General features: G+C 41.6%; 1 protein-coding gene across 5 annotated transcripts; it reads left to right on the top strand.

The window, feature by feature from the left end:
- The first annotated feature begins 2,079 nt into the window (after positions 1 to 2,079).
- epyc (epiphycan) lies at positions 2,080 to 19,658 on the top strand. Of its 5 annotated transcripts, none has more exons than XM_059511134.1 (10): positions 2,099 to 2,446; positions 5,653 to 5,829; positions 13,981 to 14,194; positions 14,443 to 14,679; positions 15,132 to 15,812; positions 16,194 to 16,271; positions 17,758 to 17,916; positions 18,272 to 18,474; positions 18,763 to 18,858; positions 19,070 to 19,658. In XM_059511134.1, exons 2-10 carry the CDS (start codon positions 5,653 to 5,655, stop codon positions 19,238 to 19,240), a joined length of 2,016 nt encoding a protein of 671 aa, XP_059367117.1. In that variant the 5' UTR covers positions 2,099 to 2,446; the 3' UTR covers positions 19,241 to 19,658. The 5 variants fall into 5 exon arrangements, with proteins under 5 accessions (XP_059367118.1, XP_059367117.1, XP_059367116.1 ...); XM_059511133.1 differs by having other exon boundaries at positions 2,100 to 2,440; positions 5,646 to 5,829; XM_059511136.1 differs by lacking the exons at positions 14,443 to 14,679; positions 15,132 to 15,812 and having other exon boundaries at positions 2,127 to 2,440; positions 5,646 to 5,829.
- The last annotated feature ends 314 nt before the right edge of the window (positions 19,659 to 19,972 follow it).

The following is a 19,972-nucleotide window of genomic DNA, read 5'->3' as shown; positions in this document are numbered from 1 at the left end:
ATTTCCCCATCCTGTGCAGAAGGAAAACAAAAAAAAAAAAAATCCATCTCAGTAGGTGTAGCATTACCCAAAAGCTTACCTCACCACACATTCTGGAGTGCTTTTGGACAGAAGAGTTGTGGTCTGATTATGGATCCAAATGTTTGGTAGTAGACTGAGTGCATACGGTGGTTTGTTTGACTTTATTGAATGCATGGTTTCTCTTAGTAACACCAGCACCAAGAGAAGATTAACTTCCAATTGTTTCTTGCCTCTGTTATAACGATTGACGTGTACTGACATTTAATTTTTTTTTTAAGTAAGTTTATTTTTACTTTTTAATATCTCTTTATATCTTTGTACAAACAATATTCAATCAATATTTAGTGTGACATTAATATTGAGAGAAGCAGCCATTTTAGGAGAGAAAGATGTACTGAGACCTACTGTTTTAATAATTAACATGTAAATATAGTTTCAATTTAGCAGTTGACAACGGTACTACCAGTGGACCTTCTAGACTGATTTTAAAATGTATTTTTCTCTATAAAGTATATAAATAATGGGAATATTCTTTTTTAACACACAAATGTGATTATTATTTTTCATGTTTTCTTTTAAAACTGTGAACTGTGAGAACCATTAGGCTTGTCAGAGGGAAAACATAAAATGAGATTAACTTTTGTTTGGTGTTCTTGATTAAACTGGTTTCAACTGTCTCTGCGCTGTCTCTGATTCAATTGTCAAACTAGATCAGCCAGCAGGTAACCTCTTTATAAAGGAATTTTATATATCCACAAGCAATTCATTCATCTACAATAATGTAACTTGTGGTTAGACTTGTGATTTATTTTAATTACCACTCAGTTGTAGCTTTTGCTAAACATTCGGTTACATCAAAAGCAATTCCCATCTATTAAGGCAGTTTGTTTAAGATTTTCAGATGTATTGCTAAACTTCTCATGAGAATGTGGTGTATGAGAAAAACTGCCAGCACGTATTTATGGTCCAAGAGAGTTGTGGTTACAAAAACCTTTAAAAAAAAATAAAAATAAAAAAACCTTGTGCGACTGAAGTTTCTAGAACACTTTCTTTTAAATATTTATACACATCTGAAAAAGAGAAAGAGCAACAGTGAGTGTACAGTTATCATTTGAAACAATCGCTTCATTTATTCTGCAATGCCTGATTCATATATTTTTGGTTGCATCAGTTATGCTGACTTTAGACCTGACTGACCTTGTTATATTAAGTTCTCCACCACACAGTGCAGGGCTGTGCAGCTTAAATTGGTTGTGCAAGTAAATGGATTTCCTTGGCACTATCCAGTGGGTTTGCACGGATATTGATGCATATGTATGGTCCAGCTAAGGAACTTCCTGGTGCATTTGGTGTCCCTTAAAGCTCAACTATATAAAACATATTGTAAATAATTTATTAATAATTAAATAAGTAGCTACATATTACATTTAATTAAAGATGGCAGATAGTAGCACATAAAAGATGTTTGCACACCCATAACTGTCACATATAATCAAACGAAGTGAGATTAGTGGTCAGTAAAACTGCCAGGGATATGTAAACATGTCAGTGAGACTGAAACAAAATGCAGTATGTGTCAGATGATATTTAAAAATCTGAATTGCTTGACAGTCCCAGTGCTTAATAGGCTAATGCTGGATTTTTATTTCATGCGACTCAGCAGCAGAAATATGATTACTGAATCGCAGAGAAAGAGAATTAGTATGGAAAAAGGCCTGTAAAAACATCCAACTGAACATGAAGCGGGCACTTGTATGGCACTTCCGGATAGGTTTTCTGCAGTGCATCTCTGCACAGAGGTACTGAGCAGAGTTGTGGAGTTTTAGCACCAAATCCTGGCGTCGAGCAGAATGGAGGCCTTTTCTACCTCTCAGCATTGCACTAACAGAGGAGCCTCACAGAGGGCCCATTGTGCACCGGGGCCCGGCAGATCCCTACATGAAAGCAGAGTACCCCTCATGCTCACCTCAGGAAAAGGAAGACAAATATCTCATACTTAGGACTGAATAACTTATGTGTCTCTTCAGGAAACAAAAAAGAAAGATGGTTGTAAGGGATTAAAGGATTTTCGCAGTTGGGGGTCTGTCAGCTTGCAAATTTTGTGTCCGTTCAGTGTGTGTGTGTGTGTGTGTGTGTGTGTGTGTGTGATGCAGTGTGGTATGGGGTGGGCGCTGCTGTAGATGCGACCAAAACTCGATTTCTCCCTTTTCTCAGTCTCACTTCTTACCTTCACGCATACAGACAGGTAGGGCACACGGGTCTGGGAGGTGTGTGCACACGTACACATCGCACACACCCAGAAGTATCCACACACAGATACACACTCACCGTGAGTGACCCATTTCCATTGGCCAGGCCCACCAACCCTCTGCCTGTCCGAGCTGAAGAACAGGACCATTTGGGAAAGGAGGAGAAAGAGGTAAGGGTTCTACTGTATGTTCTTCTAAATCCTCTGCTATGCTTTATAGCAGGGACCAGACCTAAGGGCTTCTTGGGGTCCCTTCTGCTTCTTAGCCTCAGTGGTACTTGGCTAAGCTAAAAAAGCTAAAATGCAATTCACTGGCTTTACTCAGGCTTTCATTTTTTACAGTTTTGTCTTGTATATGACTGGTTGAACACCATGCTCTTAATGAATCTTGTAGTTCTTACAATAGTAATGCACATTTGCTATGTTAAAATAGTTCAAGTACACATGACTGACTTTACTGGGGCTATTTTTTTTCTTCTTCTGTTTTTGTTTGTGGATTTCTGGCTTGATGATATAATACTTCCATTCTCCATCATCTTTCTGAAATTTCTGATAATGACGTCATTCTTGTTGACAGGGTTTGTTTTGTGTGGCTGATAAAGCTTTTTTTTTTTTAAAGCTTTTTATTTCATTTTTAAGCTTTATCAATAAAAATATGACTACTTGCTGAAAATGTGATAGGAGAGCTGTAAATACTGTTACAGACAAGAGATGTTTGGTCATTGGAAATGTGTTCAGGTCAAGGGCCATATTATAGAAACTTACAATTTTTCAGATTAGATATATTGGTAATAGCCAAACAGATGGATTTTAACAGATATGCATGTAATATGAGTCTAATTAAGCTACAGTGTGTGTATATATTTATGCAATTTGACTTATTGGAAGTAAATAAGTCATCAATTTGGCAATATTGGCAGAACCACTAGAGAAGAAGAAATTGTAAAATCAATGAGTATGTGGAATGCTGTCGGGTAGAGCCAAAAACAACATTGGTATAGTTAACTCTCACACACACATACTCACACGGGGTCTATGCACTGCAAACACTGTTGAGAGTGTGTAAAAGCCAAGCTCTGTGTGCAGGATAGTCCCTCTTTCAGCATTTCCTAGATGAAGCTGTCAGACATTGGTACACTGAAGCTTTACTGTGAGACGATTTTTCTTTCATAGATACAGACTGAACTAGTTTGCAACTCTAATCGATATTACCACTATGTAATCTCTGTTCATGATGTGATGTGATTGCATGTGTTGATTGGCTGTCAGAAACCCACAGGGAACTGATTTATGTCTAAAAATGCAGCAGTTTCTAGAGTGCAGCTGTGCCCCAAAATAGCCTTTCATGGAGAGTTACGTGGATATGTATGTGTATGAAAGAAATAGAGATAGAGGGAGATTGTAACTCATTGGCATGCTGTCCACAAACCTCGGTGGAATTTCGAACTTGAGTGTAGAGTCAGACACTCATAAAGGGACTCTGTCAGAGTTCTCTCTCTCTTTTTCTCTCCGTCTCACCCCGAGGACCATGGTCTGCCCATCTAGTACACCTTGCTCTTCCTCCACTCCAGCTGGTCATTGCTTTCCTGTGAGCCTCTTATCATTCATATTTTCTTTCTCAAAATATGAGAAAGAAATATGGACATTGTTAGTTATTAAGAACTTATGAATAGGGCCATGTGGATTCTAATCCCAGACTTTTATCCAGTCAGCAGAATTTCCCACCAAAATTAGCATAGACAATGGAAAAACATCTGCAGATTTCCTCTGGGTCAGCTAATGACAATGTGAATATGATGTTTTACTTACTTTCAACATGTATGGATTTGTGAACCTTTTAGTGAACAGTTCCTATAAAAAAAAAGTCTTATTGTATGGAATATTTATTGATCTAAATAATCCCTTTGTGCAATGAAAATGTTCAACGGATTTTAAAGGTTTTTCATGGAACCATATAGAACTTATAATATATATATAAAGAACATTTCCATAGCGACATTTACATGTCATCATTATGTTTAAAAAGAAACCTTTTGTGATGTCATGCATCTCACCTGTCACCTTTCAACTTTAACACACAAAGCAGTCATTGAATGCTTTCTAAACGGCTGCTGCGTTAGGTGGTGACTTCTTGGCTCTTGCAAGTGAGTTAAGGACTTTAGAGGTTTATATTTCAGTATTACTGTCTAAACCCTTGTAATGAACACTAAGTTACCCAATCTTAAAAATTTGGGTCCCACAAAAACATCTTTATACTTGTGCCCACAGAACCATGCAGACAATGTAAATGCAAGGAAGGTAACAATAGACTATTGATTGGAATTTTGCTTTTTAATTTATCTTTGCTGTGATTTTTATGTACCCCAAAATAAATATGTATGTATATACCCCAAAAAAAGAATGGATGTGTATAAATAGTACTTGGTGAGCCAAATCCTTGATCTTTAAGACATGTATGCCTCTAGTCACAAAATTTAAATTTATCTCCTGAGGGTGTGATATATATTTCTTTCAATTATCACAAATGTGACCCTGGACCACAAAACCAGTCAGAACTGTCAATATTTTAAAATTTTAGATTTCCATTGAGGTATGGTTTGTAAGGATTGGACAATATTTGGCCGAGATACAATTATTAAAAAAACTGGAATCTGAGGATGCAAAAAAAATCTAAATACTGAGAAAGTCTCCTTTAAAGTTGTTCAAATTAAGTTCTTAGCTATGCATATTACTAATCAAAAAATAAGTTTTGATATATTTATGGTAAGAAATTTACAAAATATCTTTATGGAACATGATCTTTATTTAATATCCTAATGATTTTTGACATAAAAGAAAAATCAATATGTTTGACCCATACAAGGTTTCTTTTTTTTGGCTATTGAAGTGACATTCAACCAAGTATGGTGACCCAAACTCAGAATTCGTGCTCTGCATTTAACCCATCCAAAGTGCACACACACACACACACCGTGAACACACACCCGTTTATGCTGCGGCGCCCGGGGAGCAGTTGGGGGTTCAGTGCCTTGCTCAAGTGCACCCAAGTCGTGGTATTGCCGGCCCAAGATTCAAACCCACAACCCTAGGGTTAGGAGTCAAACTCTCTAACCACGAGGCCACAACTTACCCACTTTTTATTGCTAAAAATATAGCAATAAAATATAGCAATATAGCAACTCAAGCGACTTAAGACTGGTTTTGTTGTCCAGGGTAACAAATATAAGAAATGTTATAAGGTTATGTCACTTGATATATTGTGGACTGATTATGTTACTATATTCAACCAGCCATTCATGTCCTCTGCTTACTAACTCTAGTGCAGCTCTTCTACATTAACATTTTAAGACATTAATCCATCTGATTCTATGTCTAGCAGGAAGATGGTAACGCTGAGGTTGATGTGGGGACTCCTGGTCCTGTGTGTGGTGGCAGCCTCTCCCCGCAGATACGTCCGACAAGCAGAACTAGATAAATTCTACAACAACAATGTGGATTTAGACCTGAATGTGGATACCGATGATGTCTATGATTATTATGATGGAATTGATGAACCACAGGTGAGAGAGTCATTCATTAATATCGGGATGACCCCATTTTTGCAGCTTTACTTTCCATAAAGGAGTATGGCATTAGTACATGAACTCTTTCCTTTCAAACAAGCAAGTAAAAGTAAAACTGTTTTGCAATTTATGTCTCATCTAAGTGTTTGACTCAAGCCTTATTCATATTTGGACCGTGCCTGCTGATTCCTTTCCCTCTGCATATTCATTAGTTTCCACTAGTCTGTTGAAATGGCTAATGTTCAAGCATTGGACTCCGTTCTAATAGTCATGCAGGAATGTATTTCTGCAGGGTGTTTGACAACTTTTCATTTGCTCTGCTGATCCAAATGTTCCTGGGGATAATAGTATCCAGCTATGTCAGTCTTTGGTTTATGATTTCCATTTAAAAACCGGTTTTAACCCAGCTGCTGTGCTTCAGGGTCGGTCACTGAGGGAATGTGGGCCTGTATTTACTCATCCTCTCTGATTTCAGATCAGTGTTCGGCTGTGCATACAAATATTCGTCCCTTCTCAGTGAAGAGAAACTTCATAAGAACCACCATTTTCAGTAAATAACCTATTTATGACACAAAGCATTTGCTGATTGAATTTGCATTCAAAGGTTAGTTTTGGTTCTTGTACGTTGTTTAAAAAACTGCCAGTCATACTGGTGCAACAAAGTTCAGTGTGTCAGACTGATTTATCATTCTTTTTTAATGTAAGAAATACTTTTCTTGGACATATCATCGGTATTATGGACAGACCAGATGTTGTTGAATGTGAAATGTTCTCAGCTGAATTTTCCACTGGCACAACCTTATGGAATAAGTGGCAGACACTGGCAGTTTTTACTGTACTGAAATACACTCAAAATCAATAGTTGTACAAGACTAGTCATTCTTGTGCTTGTCAAATTTCTTCACTTAAAGTGATAGTTCACACAAATGAAAATTCTGTCATCATTTACTCAGCTCATGTCGATCCAAACCTGTATGAGTTGCTTTCTTATGTTGAACATAGAAGAAGATATTTTGAAGATTGCTGGTAATCAAACATTCGGTGGTTGCCATTGTCTTCCATAGTAGGAAAAAAAACTATCAGTAAATGATGACAGAATTTTATTTTTGGGTGAACTATCCCTTTAGTTGATATTTTTTGCCTAGATGCACAATGATATCATTGGTGGTAGCTCAAAGCATCAAGTTTTCTGTCTAGTTGGTTGTCAATTCTTAAACTACATTTACATTACACGCTTTATTGTATTAAATGTTGTTGTAAACTGAGTTGTACACTGAGGTTTAATAGCCAGATGTTAAGCTGCGGGTATGAAGAAATGTATTAAGTAAAACGATGAGACAACAACAACCAGTTCATCATCTTCAGCATGGAAAAAAGTTGGGCTAAAACTATGTTTGACTGGCACAAACCAAGGTGGGTTTTTAGAAGAAGTACATTGAAGCCAAGAGGCTAAACTTGATCCTGATGTGAACGTTATGTAGTTAAACCCACAATCAAAAGCACACTTGTGTGTTACTACTCACTTTCCATGTGTAAGGCTCTTCATTTTCAACTCTTCAGGATATTATGAATGTTTCATAAAGTGAGGGAATGTTTGTTGTTCTTCATCATCTGGAGAGTTTTTATTATTATTATTATTATTATTATTATTATTAAGAAAGGAACTGTTTCAGATGTGTTAAGAAGAAATGCTTCAGAATTGTTGTTTATTTTGATTTCTGTTATAACTTCTAAATGTAAATAAACTGACTAAATTTGTCTTACCTATTTGAGTACATGTTAAGACTCTGTTACAACTTAAGTTGAAGTTGCTTGTACATGTAAGAGTGCTTCTAGGTGCCTTAGGTGCATGCCTGTATTTGTCTGTGTAAATGCATGTATGAACAGGGACATAGAATGTATGTGCATGTGTATTTATATTACTCTCTCTAGAGTGACTGCTGAAATGTTCCTCCTGATGCCATATGAATCTTGGGCTCTAAAGTTTGGACTTATAATATACTCAATATACCTGTTCTAGAGGTTTCTGGAAAAGCATAAGCTATGCCAACAAAAAGTATGAAAGCTTACAATCCTTTATGTATAGTTGCAATACAATCTATGTATATTTGGAAAGTTTTAAGCTTGCTTTTCTCTATTTTGCAAATCAGTCCCAGCATGATAAAAAAAATAAAACGTCTCAGATTACAAATGTAACCATGGTTCCCTGAGAGGGAACGAGACACTGCGTCCTCTGAGGGGACACTATGGAGAACACCTCGTCATGACCTGTGTCTGAAGCATACTTTGAAAAACGCCAACGTGTTGGCCGGCGATAGCCTCTGACGTCACTACCAGCGTGACTATAAATACGCGCCCGTAGGACCCGTCACTTATCTTCTTCGTGAAGCTTGCGTCCAAAGCATGGCAGGGAGCTAGAGGACGCAGTGTCTCGTTCCCTCTCAGGTAACCATGGTTACATTCGTAACCTGAGACGTTCCCTGTCAAGGGAACTTCGAACTGCGTCCTCTGAGGGGACACTATGGGGAACAGTATACCCACGCCGCCATGCTGAGGGGAGTGCAGACCAGAATCATGGCAAACACTAAGTACCAACTCTACCATTTCACCTAAGAGTTGCCCCTGGGATGGTTCGACGGCTGTCTATGGCATTATCCCTTATGGCCAAAGGCCTAAGCTACATACCCAACTTACCTGTAGGGCCCTGGCCCTGGGTAGAGTTGAAGGCTTGGAATCGCAAAAGATTCCTTTAAAGGGATACGGCTAAGAACCTAGCACTTTCTTCTACCAAGTCTTGACCCTTTCACACAGGGGCTACTGCTAGCTTTCGCAAAAACTTGCCGAAAGAGCTGTCCCAACAGTACTCTAGTAGCGGCACCCTGTTCTAGATAGGTATCAGAGGATACCTGGGTGGAGTGGTGCCCAAGATGAACGGGGCTTTAACTGACTCAAGAAAGGGCACGAAGCAGCCGCGCGAAGCCCTTACCATATAGGATTTTAGAAAGAACGCAGAGTACTAGCGTGCGAACTTACCACAGTGTGGATTTCAGAAAGTGTGCAAAGACTTCATGTGCACACTTACCATAACATGGATTTACAAATACTGTTCTAAGGAGGGGCTCTCGTGGCACTCTGATAGAGCAGCTCGTAGATGGAATGGCCCGGAAGCAGAACAATTGGAGGAAGGAATGTACAGACGAAGCCTCGGCCACATCTGTACCATGGCGTCCAGCCCCAATAGAGCTGGCTGAGTCAGAGGAAGCCAGAAGGGATAGGGCGATGCTCTCTCGAGCCGCAAAACCGATCCACCCAAATCTGGCCAACCTCTCCTGACTCTGCTTCTACACCTTGGTGCGAAGGCGCCATTCCCCGAGCCTCAGCCCCTGCCTCAGCAGGATGTCTGCTCTCACAGTGCATCTCAAAACAGTATGTAGTAATGGAGCGCTCTGATGAAAAAACCGAGCATTCAGTCTCCTATGAGAGGAGGACTCCGAGCTCCGAGCAGCATGCTCATAGGCGACCCTTTTTCTTTAGAAAAAAGGGGGGCGATGCTAAACTACCACGAGAATTGCCCACACCGCCCCTCATGTTGAGGGAAGCGATGCTCGAGGTGTATAACAAATACACACTGGTTGAATGAAGCCCAAGGAACCCAGGGCTAATCATCTTAAAAAAGAGAACGAAGTGGAGTCTTGCGTGCACACTTACCACTTACGTGGATTTCAGACAGTGCGCAATGTGCACGTGCACACTGACCACCATGTGGTTTTGAGAAAGTACACAGGCTTAGCGTGTGTACTGAAAGGTTACCTGACAACCACAGTATGTGGGAGCTCACCTTCGGAGAGGCCTGTGAAGCGTACTACCTGATAACCACAATATGTGGGAGTTCACCTACAGAGAGGCCTAGAGAGGCCTACTACCTGTTACCAGATAACCACCTTAAGTGGAAACTGAAAGTTATTCGAACTCAACTCCAGGGAGGCCTGGTGAGGCCTACTACCTGACAACCACAAACCATGGGAGCTCGCTTTTTAGTGGAAACGCACAGTATGTGGGAGCTAAACCTCCAAGGAGGCCTGGTGAGGCATACTACCTGACAACCACAGTATGTGGGAGCTCGCATTCAGAGAGGCCCCACAGTACGTCCACACAGCCCCTCATGTTGAGGGAAGCAATGCTTGAGGTGTATCACAGTGGAGCGCGTAACCCCTACCGTACAGGATTTCAGAAAGTGCACGAAATCTTGCGTGCACACTTACCACTTACGTGGATTTCAGACAGTGCGCAAAGTGTTCACGTGCACACTGACCACCATGTGGTTTTGAGAAAGTACACAGGCTTAGCGTGTGTACAGAAAGGTTCCTAAGCATCGCAGAGGCGCTGGATCGCACGGGAGAGGCGAGCTCCAACCCTCAAGCGAGGAGAGCATCACCTGAGGCAGTGCATACAGAAGAATTCCGTAACTACCACCTCCCCGGATGCGCTAGGCGGCCCCTCAGGGTGACCTGGCCGGACATTCATGAAATTCCCCGCAGTGCTGTGCCAGTTCTGACGATCAGCCAGGCTCCTCGGGAGGGGGTGTGGGATGGACAACCGCAGAGAGCTTGCCTCCCACACGCGGGTCCCACTCCGCGGTGGGTGTCGCGCCCTGGGGGGGGGGCAGAACCCATGCAGCGCGGCCGCCTGTCGAAAGCCTGTGATCTTTGGCCACCTAATACCAGAACACTGTAAAGGAAACTCACAAAGTTTGTTAGTAGACATATAACCACCAGCAACATAACACCCATAAGCAGATAAAGAAAGGGTTACGTACTCACCCACCCTCCTGTACTGGAGTCCCGCTTACGGGGCGCCCCCTTCTGGTCCGGACCGTCAGTAAGGTGGTTACTATGAACATAGAACCAACCAGAACATCATAGGTCCAGGATAGGAGACTGTTATGTGAGAAACTTTCCACCTAACCTCGATCAGGTGGAGAGCTGGTGGCTACAGGGGAATTAGGCATGGGAGGATAAAAACAGAAGTTAAAACAGAGGTTAAAAACATCCAGAGCTACTAGGTATCACTCCGATCCGGACGAGGACGCTGCCTTGACTGAATCACATCCCTCAGACCCTGCTTACCTCTCCGTGACCCGCGATTCCTCTTGCCCCTGCCCTTAAGCGGGGGAGGAGTGCGAGCCATGACACTAGCCTTCTGCGCCCATCTCCGATCCTCAGATCGAGATGGGCCAGGACCCCTTTGTTGTTCGGGCTCAGACCTGGACCTTCGTGGAATGAAGGATTTAAAGGCAGCTAAGCACGCCCTTGCCTCCCTGAACTTTTCGACCACCATCTCGATGGAGGTACCGAAAAGCTCAGAAGGCGAGACCGGAGCATCGAGAAGAAACCCCCTTTCTTCCCTCCCGATGTCTGCCAGGTACACCCACAGATGTCTCTCCGGTACCACCATGGGCACCATAGACCTACCCATGGCGGAGGCGGCCTGCTTGGTAGCCCGGAGAGAGAGGTCTGTGGTGTGGCACAGCTCGGCTACCTGGTCAGCTGAAAGGCCCTTGCCTGTATCCAGGTCCTTCAGCAGGTCAGCCTGGTAAGCCTGAAGCATCGCCATCGTGTGCAACGAAGCCACATCCTGACCTGCTGCCGCGTATGATTTGCCATTTAAGGGGGATGTATCCTGGAGGGGCTTAGATGGCAAAGAGGGAGATTTAAGAGAGGACGTTTCCCCCACAGAGATATAGCTAGCCAGCGTCTCTTCTACAGGGGGCATCCTCTCATAGCGGTTTTTGTGCATGCCTTCGATATTAGCATAACTCGTATGCTGAAACCGATGGATGCGAGAGGAAAACGGCCTCTTCCATTCCTTTTCGACTTCTGCATGTAAGTCAGGCAAGAATGGAAGGCTCACCTGGGCTGGAGGGCTACGGTCAGACAAATAACGCTCATCGAGGCGACCTCGCAACGTTACTTTTCTAATTTTTCTAATTTTGCCGTGGCGCGATCCATAACCTCTAACAGCTCCCCATACGCAGAAGGCTCAGCCTCAGCTTCTTCGCCACTCTCAGACATCTCCTGCTCTTCCTGGGTAAAACCCAGCAGAGCACTAACTTCAGTGTCAGAATGGGTTAATGACAACGCATCTTCCTCCTGAAGTTCACTCTCGTTTGCCGCCAGAGAGTGTGAAAGGAAAAGTCCCTCTCTACACTCCTCAGCGAGATCCACCTGTGATCCCCACGAGCTCTTTCTCCTCCGTGCCTCGGCAAGGGCGGGTCCTGAGCCGCGGGATCCAGATGGCTGTCCCTCTTTCCTCGAAAAGAGAGACAAACGAGAGCGGAGCTTTTTCACAGAAAAACGCTCGCAGTGCGCGCAGATTTTCCCCTCGAGGACATCGCGCGCGTGCTCTTCGCCCAAACAAGAGACGCAAAGAGTGTGTGTGTCATCAGGTGTCTAATAACGCTGACACGGATGCACACACTGTTTAAACGCCTTGCTAGTGGATGCCATGATAACAATAATAGATCGCTCTTACCGTTTTGGTCGTTTCTCAGATGCACGCTTCAAACAAAACAGTCAATGAAGACGAAGAAGATAAGTGACGGGTCCTACGGGCGCGTATTTATAGTCGCGCTGGTAGTGACGTCAGAGGCTGTCGCCAGCCAACACGTTGGCGTTTTTCAAAGTATGCTTCAGACACGGGTCACGACGAGGTGATCCCCATAGTGTCCCCTCAGAGGACGCATATCGAAGTTCCCTTGACAGAGAACTAACTTTCAGTTAAATCTAATGACCCCTTTATGTAAAATCATAAATCAAATTGTATCATTGCTTCCACAACAAAAAAAGATACTTTCAAACTTAAACAACATTTATTCAATATACGTTAATTTATAACATCCTCTTTTGTCGACTCTTTTTGTCTGAAGAACAAAATGCTGACAGGCTTGTGAATCACAAGCACTGTTTATAGCTTTACACAAGGTTGATTCCTCTTAGCCATCCCTTTAGCCTTTGGCTTTGTGTGTTCAGCTAGGTTTTTTGTATGAATATGCAAGCATATTCTAAGCAAGGCCTCTCAAAGGCCTGTTGGTTTATGGACTGTCAGCATATATTTTGGCCATTTGCCGTAATATCTGACTGTTGACAAAATTAATAGTGTAGTGTATTTGAATGAAATTACTGTTCTATAGCTTAATAATGGTGTTTTTGTTTTTTAAATATTATTTAGTATGAAAGCTTCAAGTTGGCCAATCGGTGAGACAACCGAGAGACATCTCTGGATTTAATTCAACACTCGTAAAAGAAGATGTGCAGAAATATGTATTTTTCTGCTACCATGTATGTCTTGGTTCCACAAGGACCATTTCTAGAGAATTTCAGCTGCTTGCAGATGAGACAGTGGATGGTTTCACAGCTCCCCACTCTGGATTGTAGTGGAATCGAATATAAAAAAAGCTGATAACACTAGCCAACATTACAACATTTGCAGGGTAAAAGAAATGAAAAATGGATAGTTTTAAAAATCAGCACATCAATATGATCTGTAATTTGTCTCACACCTTCCAACAATTAGCATTTATAAGGAAGAGGATGACTCTGAAGACTTTGAATGCATAGGGCAATACCAGTGAAAAGCCTATTCTCTTCTAATGGGACAGCCATTTGCTGAGTAACACCTTTTACTGAAGCTCTCCTTTTACTGAAACTGTTTCTGTCACAATCACTTGTGTTAACGTGTCTGCAATTTTTTAAATTATATGTGGTGTGAATCAGTTCAGTATAGCTCAAGGGTTTTCAGTCCTATGCATGGAGGGCAAATATCATGCAGATTTTAGTTCCAATCTGCCCCAACAAATCTACCTTGAAGTTTTTAGTCATCATCATGACTTTGATTAGTTGATTCAGTTGTGTTTATTCAGGGTAGGAGCTAAACTCATGTACTCCTTCCAGGAGTAGTATTGGATGCCTTAACAGAGTGAGATAATCATGTTCTACTTGTTTTCTGGAGTCTTTTTAAACCAGAACTTTAAATTGCTTTAGCATGCTTAAACCACTATTATTTAAACCATTGGCAGTCCAAAAAGGCATTGTTAGGGTTTATAACATAACAAAAATGAGTACAGCATACTGACCTAAATTCTTCTTGCAGATAGAGATTGGCACCTTGAGACCCGATGAGGACATTGATCCTTCACATCATGCCTCATTGGAGGAAGAAGAAGAGGAGGAGGTGGAGCATGTGAAGCATGAAGAACGGAGGAAAGTTGAGGGGAGTGAAGACAATGAATTACCCATAAAGCCTCAGCTTATTCCATCTGGCTCTGGGGAGTCCGGGACTCTGATGGGCCCTAGTGCACAGGGAGGTCTGTACTATTCATCGACAAATGCACACACTACTAATTGTTATTACCAGCCTGTCAACCATTTCATCACCCTGTCATTCCATTTAACTGGCAATCTGATTGGTTAAATGTGTTTTAATAATTTGTTAACTTGCTTTTTTGTGCATCATATTAAATTCTTCACTTACTGAACCACTCCATATGGTATGGTTCTAAGTGTAATTCTAATTCTAATAACTGTTCTAACACCTAACCTTGTCTTGAACAAGAGGAGGAGCTTCGTCTGACGCCCATTGACATCCTTCAGATTTCTGGGGACATTTCGGGTTCTGGTGACTCGGGCTCTGGAGACTTACTTGATGACAAAGGGTCCGGTTCTGGAGAGCCTTTGGGCTCTGGAGGTTCTGGGGACTATGTTGACATATCAAGTTCTGTGGACTCAGAGGACCTTGGTTCTGGAGTCTCTGGGCTTTTTGGTTCAGGCATAATATTGATCTCAGGTGGAGGTCAGTACTCAGGACTTTGGTTTGCTTTATATATTTACAGTGTCAGAATAAAGAAATGCTTTAAAATTGTATCTTAAGGGGTACAACTGCTTGTCACTGGGGCAGTAACCTTATGCCCTATATCCCTTTAAATGGTGCATATTAGATGTCCCTTTATTTTTTTAAATAGTATAAATTGAGAGGAGTCTTGATTACTTTAGCACAATATTTGTTTTTCTGTGGATGGAGTACAATTTATGGTCTCTACCTGTTAGACGTGGTGGCGAGGGATTTCCTGAGGATTTTAAAGCAAGGAATCATGATCTGTAATTCACAACCATGTAATAGTTTGGTATCTGTTAAAATTTTTATCCAAAATGGTTAGCTCATAATCATTGCCAGCACTGCTTTTATCTTGTCTACTTTTGAGGAGGCTAATTTCCTTCTTGCTACCCCACCTTGTCTCTCACAAGAGGAGGAGCTCCACTTGACGCTTGAAAACATTCCACACGAGGCCTCTGGGGATTTTGGAGAGTCTGGAATCTCTTGGGTATCTGGAGCTTCTGGGTTACCTGAGCTGTCAGGAGAGCCTTCCGCCTCTGGGGTTCTTGGAGAGCCTGTGGCTTCTGGTGTACTTGAGGGATCAGGAGAGTCTGGGGTCTCTGAGGTGCCAGAGGTTTCTGGAGATTCTGGGACCTCCGGGCTGCTTGAGACATCTGGAGAGCCTGAGATCTCTGGGCTGCCTGAGGCATCTGGGATGCCTGAGGCATCTGGAGAGCCTGAGATCTCTGGGTCGCCTGAGGCATCTGGAGAGCCTGAGATCTCTGGATCACGTGAGGCATCTGGAGAGCCTGAGATCTCTGGGTCACCTGAGGCATCTGGAGAGCCTGAGATCTCTGGGTCGCCTGAGGCATCTGGAAAGCCTGAGATCTCTGGGCTGCCTGATGCATCTGGAGAGCCTGAGATCTCTGTGGTGCTTGAGGTCCCTGAAAGGCCTGGACCCTTTGATGTTGAATTTGAGCCTAGGGTCCCCGAAGAGTCTAAACAGCCTGAGGTAACTTTGGAATCAGGAGAGTCTGGGAGCTCAGAGGAGTCTGGGGTGACTGAGGCCCCAGTCATCACAACCGAAATATTAATACCCGACTTAGATAAAGGTCAGTACCATGATATCAATACTACACACTTCTATGAAATCTGGTAGTGTTGGTTACAACTTACTAGAGTTATGTTTAGAAGAATAGTTAAGAAAAAGCTTAGCAAGAATTACAATCACTATTGAACTTATTGTTGCACCCATCAATTCTAGGCTCTAAGCATTTTCTACCAATCCCCTGATATTATTCCCTCTGTGACACCCATATATTTAATTTAACTGTCTAACCTTGGTTAAATGTATGTTCATTTGCTTTGGTGTTCATTATAACAATAATAATCATTATAACTTCTCAGTGTCAGTATTACTCACTGTCTGTCTTGTGCCATTGTCCATGTGCTAATCTGTCACCTAACACCTTCATGTTGTTGTGTTTAACAAGAGGAGGAGATACTCCTAACTACCCCGACCACTCCCTTGGAGGGGACTGGGGTACCTGATATTGACATAGATACAACAGGTCAGTATTTCACCTGTATTTAATAATTCTGAAGGCAACTGAAATTATTTCATAATATGCATCCTGAGTAGTTCTAAGACCTGTTCAGTATTTCTACTGAAGTTCTGTTGCTACCGGAGATACCTACATATCACTATGAAGTTCTGTTCTGCAATATTGTGCAGAGGTGTCCAATCCTGCTCCTGGAAGGCCACTATCCTGAAAAGCTCCAACACACCTTCCTGTAAGTTTTTTTTAGTCCTCTTGAGGACCTTGATTAGTTTAGGTGTGTTTACTTGGGTAATGGCGCTAAAAGGGGCTTTCACCCCAGAGTAACCTTTCCAAAGTTCCTAGAATGAATGTTGGAAGTTCCTGCTATTTAGCGTGTTCACACAGCTGGAACTAGGAACGTATTTAGTTGTAAAAACTCAGTTTGGGGGAACAAAATTAGCTTAGCTACTTTAGAGTAGGGTCTAAAACAGTTCAATAGGAACTACCAGAGACATACATGTATGGCAATTGGCCAAATGCATACAAAACACCAGCTACCCAGCATTTTTAAAAAGCAGTGTAAAAATATTTACTCCATGAACATGGAAAACAACAATAACGGCATTTACTTGTTGTCTGCAGCATTGTGTTCTTTTCTCAGCCTCGAAGATATCTAACACTGCAAGTTGTCATAGGACATTAGAGTGTATTCACACCAGGAAAGTCCACTTGCTTTGGTCTGGACCAAATTCGATGTTGATTATTATTATTATTTGATTTTTTGGAGCTGTTTGCTTTCACGTTGCCCTTTTTGAAACAGAAACTATAAACAAAACCACACGTGTGCTTAAAGTCATCCATTCATTGCATGGTTCATGCATTCAGCCATACCAGAATTTGTGTGTAACCTAATCAGATGGGTCTCGGTACAGTTGTTTGATGTGGAACCGAGTGTGAATGCTGTATTCACACATGCCCAAAAGATATGCACACAAAGGGGGAAACAAACTTGAGTTTGATTCAATCGAACCAAACAGGACAGGTGTAAGTACATCCTTAGTCTGATTTTCATGCTCTTCAATGTGCATTTACATTCCATTTTCATTATCATGAAACCCCTCAACACACAACAAAAACAACTCAGATCAAGGCATCGTACATTCACCAGTTGTTGACATTTGTATATGCCTTGAATAAAGAGATTGGTGTCGGCCACTTCAGAGTTCCAGGTGCCGGTGCATATGAAACCAGGAAACACCCTGCTGGCTAGTTCCTAGAACTACATGGTGCAAAAGCACCTAGTGTCTGCACTAAAGTGGCCCTATGGGAGCAGGATTGGATACAGCACATTCATGTAACCTTTTTAGTCACTTAACAATATGATACAAAAGTGTAAAAACTATTTGCATCATGTCTCCAAACAGGTGGCCACAGGAATATGCATCAGTACAGTTTCTGTGTTTTAATGTGTATTTGTGTTTGTCTTCTGAATACCACCTGTTAATTTGGTGGTAAGGTATGGGTACCTGTTTGCTCTGCACTTGCCTGGTCGGATCTGTGTACTGTGATGACCTGAAGCTGGACCATGTTCCTCCCCTCACCAAAGAAACCACTCATTTCTATGCCCGCTACAACAAAATTGCTAGGATCGGCAAGTCTAGCTTCGCCAACCTGAGTATGTGTTTCATCAAAGGGACAGTCAATGTTTTAATCATGTCACTGTTTAATTCAAGTCGATATGAAATTGATAATAATGTATCAAATTAATCTCAGCACTAAATGTTTTTCTAGCTTAATATCTGGTTTCAGAAAAAATACATCAGATTACTGAATTAAAATAGGTTGCAAATGGCAATTACTGTTTACTTGAAGCCTAGAGTTCATATAGACAGCAGTTTGTCTCATAACATTTCATAACCAGATCTGTTAGCTTAAGCAGCATTTGATAATGTTAGCTCGATGCTAAAATATGAATTTGATGTTTTCATGAACTTGAGTGAATGGTCTTTTTGTCTTCTGTTGTCATAAAGATAAATTAAAGAGGATCGATCTGACTAACAATGGCATTTCCTGGATTGATGATGATGCTTTCTTTGGCCTTCCTGCTCTGGAGGAGTTGGTATTACGAGAGAATAGTATCAGACAACTTCCTGCTCTGCCACACTCTATGATCCTTATTGATGCCTCTCTCAACCACCTGGGCAGCACTGGCATTCAGAGAGAAGCTTTCAAGGTATTAAAAAAAGCAATAATGTGGAGTTTAATAACAAAGCATTATCCAACCTTTAACCCATTCTTTTGTAAGCTTTCCTTGCATAGTGTTCCTTGATCCTGTGATAGCCTACTGTTGTGCATCCAGACCTGAGGGAACAACTTACAGTTCATTTAAATTAGAGAAAAACCAGACAGCAGAAAAAATGTCCACTTTCTATGGGAATTGCTGCTATTACTAGATGTGTTGATGTACCTTAGATAATTTAGTTTGATAGAATTGTCATCAGCTCATCTTTTATGTTTCCAGGACATGCCAGGGCTACTTTACCTTTACTTGACAGACAACAACATAGACCACATCCCGGTTCCTTTGCCTGACAGTCTGCGCTCTCTGCACCTACAGGTACCTGTACTCCCACCTCACTAGCGCCACCTTGTGGACATCTATGACACTTGCCACCTAACTGAAACATTGACATTTACCCATAGATTTTAATTTAAAGAGCTAGTTTACTTTTAAGAAGTCTTCCTGGTGATCTACTTAGTGCTCTTTAATGAACATTGACATCTTTGCTGAATGCTACATTGAAAACATTCTCCGTTTTTTCATTCAGAATAACAATATCCAAATGATGCATGAGGACACCTTCTGCAATCCACATGACTTGAATTACATCCGCAATGCTCTTGAGGACGTTCGCCTGGACGGTAATCCCATCAACCTCAGCAGAACCCCACAGGCCTACATATGTTTGCCACGTATCCCCATTGGTGCCCTTATTTAAGCTGAGAAAACGCACATTCAAATGCACGTGTACAAAACTCACACGTATGCACATGCATCAAAACTCCTCTGTGTGTACCCCTCTCTCCTTTTTTTTTCTTTTTCACTTTGGGCCCAAGCAAACACTTGGATATGAATGGCTGTCTTTAAAGGAGGTTGGCAGAAATACATAAACTCACACTCTCAGAGGAGTTCTGGTGGACACTTCCAACTCTACGCTGCTTGTGTTTCTACCTTTTTACACAGTGCATAATTTTCATAATGTAGGTGGTTTGTAATCATATCTGGATTTATGACGTCTCCCAAACACATGTGTCTAGCCTCGTAAACAATCTCTTTTAGAGAAACAGAGAACCATGCATAACTCCGAAAGTTTTTTTATTTATCAAATACTAGTGAACCTTTGAGGAAAGTGCAAATATGAACCAAACCACACAAAAACCCTCTTTTTGTGTGCTGTACTGGTTGCCTGTCTGGGGTTAGCTGCAATAGCCAGCCCGAATTGTTTAAATATGTTTGTTTTGTAAATGAAATATTGTTAATATTCATATAGAATTTAACCAATGTTTAACATAATTAGCATAACCTAATTGAAGCTGGCGCTCAATTCATTTTTTGAAAGGTAAATTTGACTAATGCAATAAAAGAAGCAGTCTAACGATGAATTTGCTGTAAAGTCTGTACTGTAATATATATAAGCTGTTTTCTGTTTTTTTACAAGAACTGCAATATT

The sequence above is a fragment of the Carassius carassius genome, chromosome 26, assembly GCF_963082965.1.
Source record: "Carassius carassius chromosome 26, fCarCar2.1, whole genome shotgun sequence".
Taxonomy (NCBI): Eukaryota; Metazoa; Chordata; class Actinopteri; order Cypriniformes; family Cyprinidae; genus Carassius; species Carassius carassius.
The sequence above is the reverse complement of the archived record's forward strand: the minus strand, read 5'-3'. Positions and strand labels throughout refer to the sequence as shown.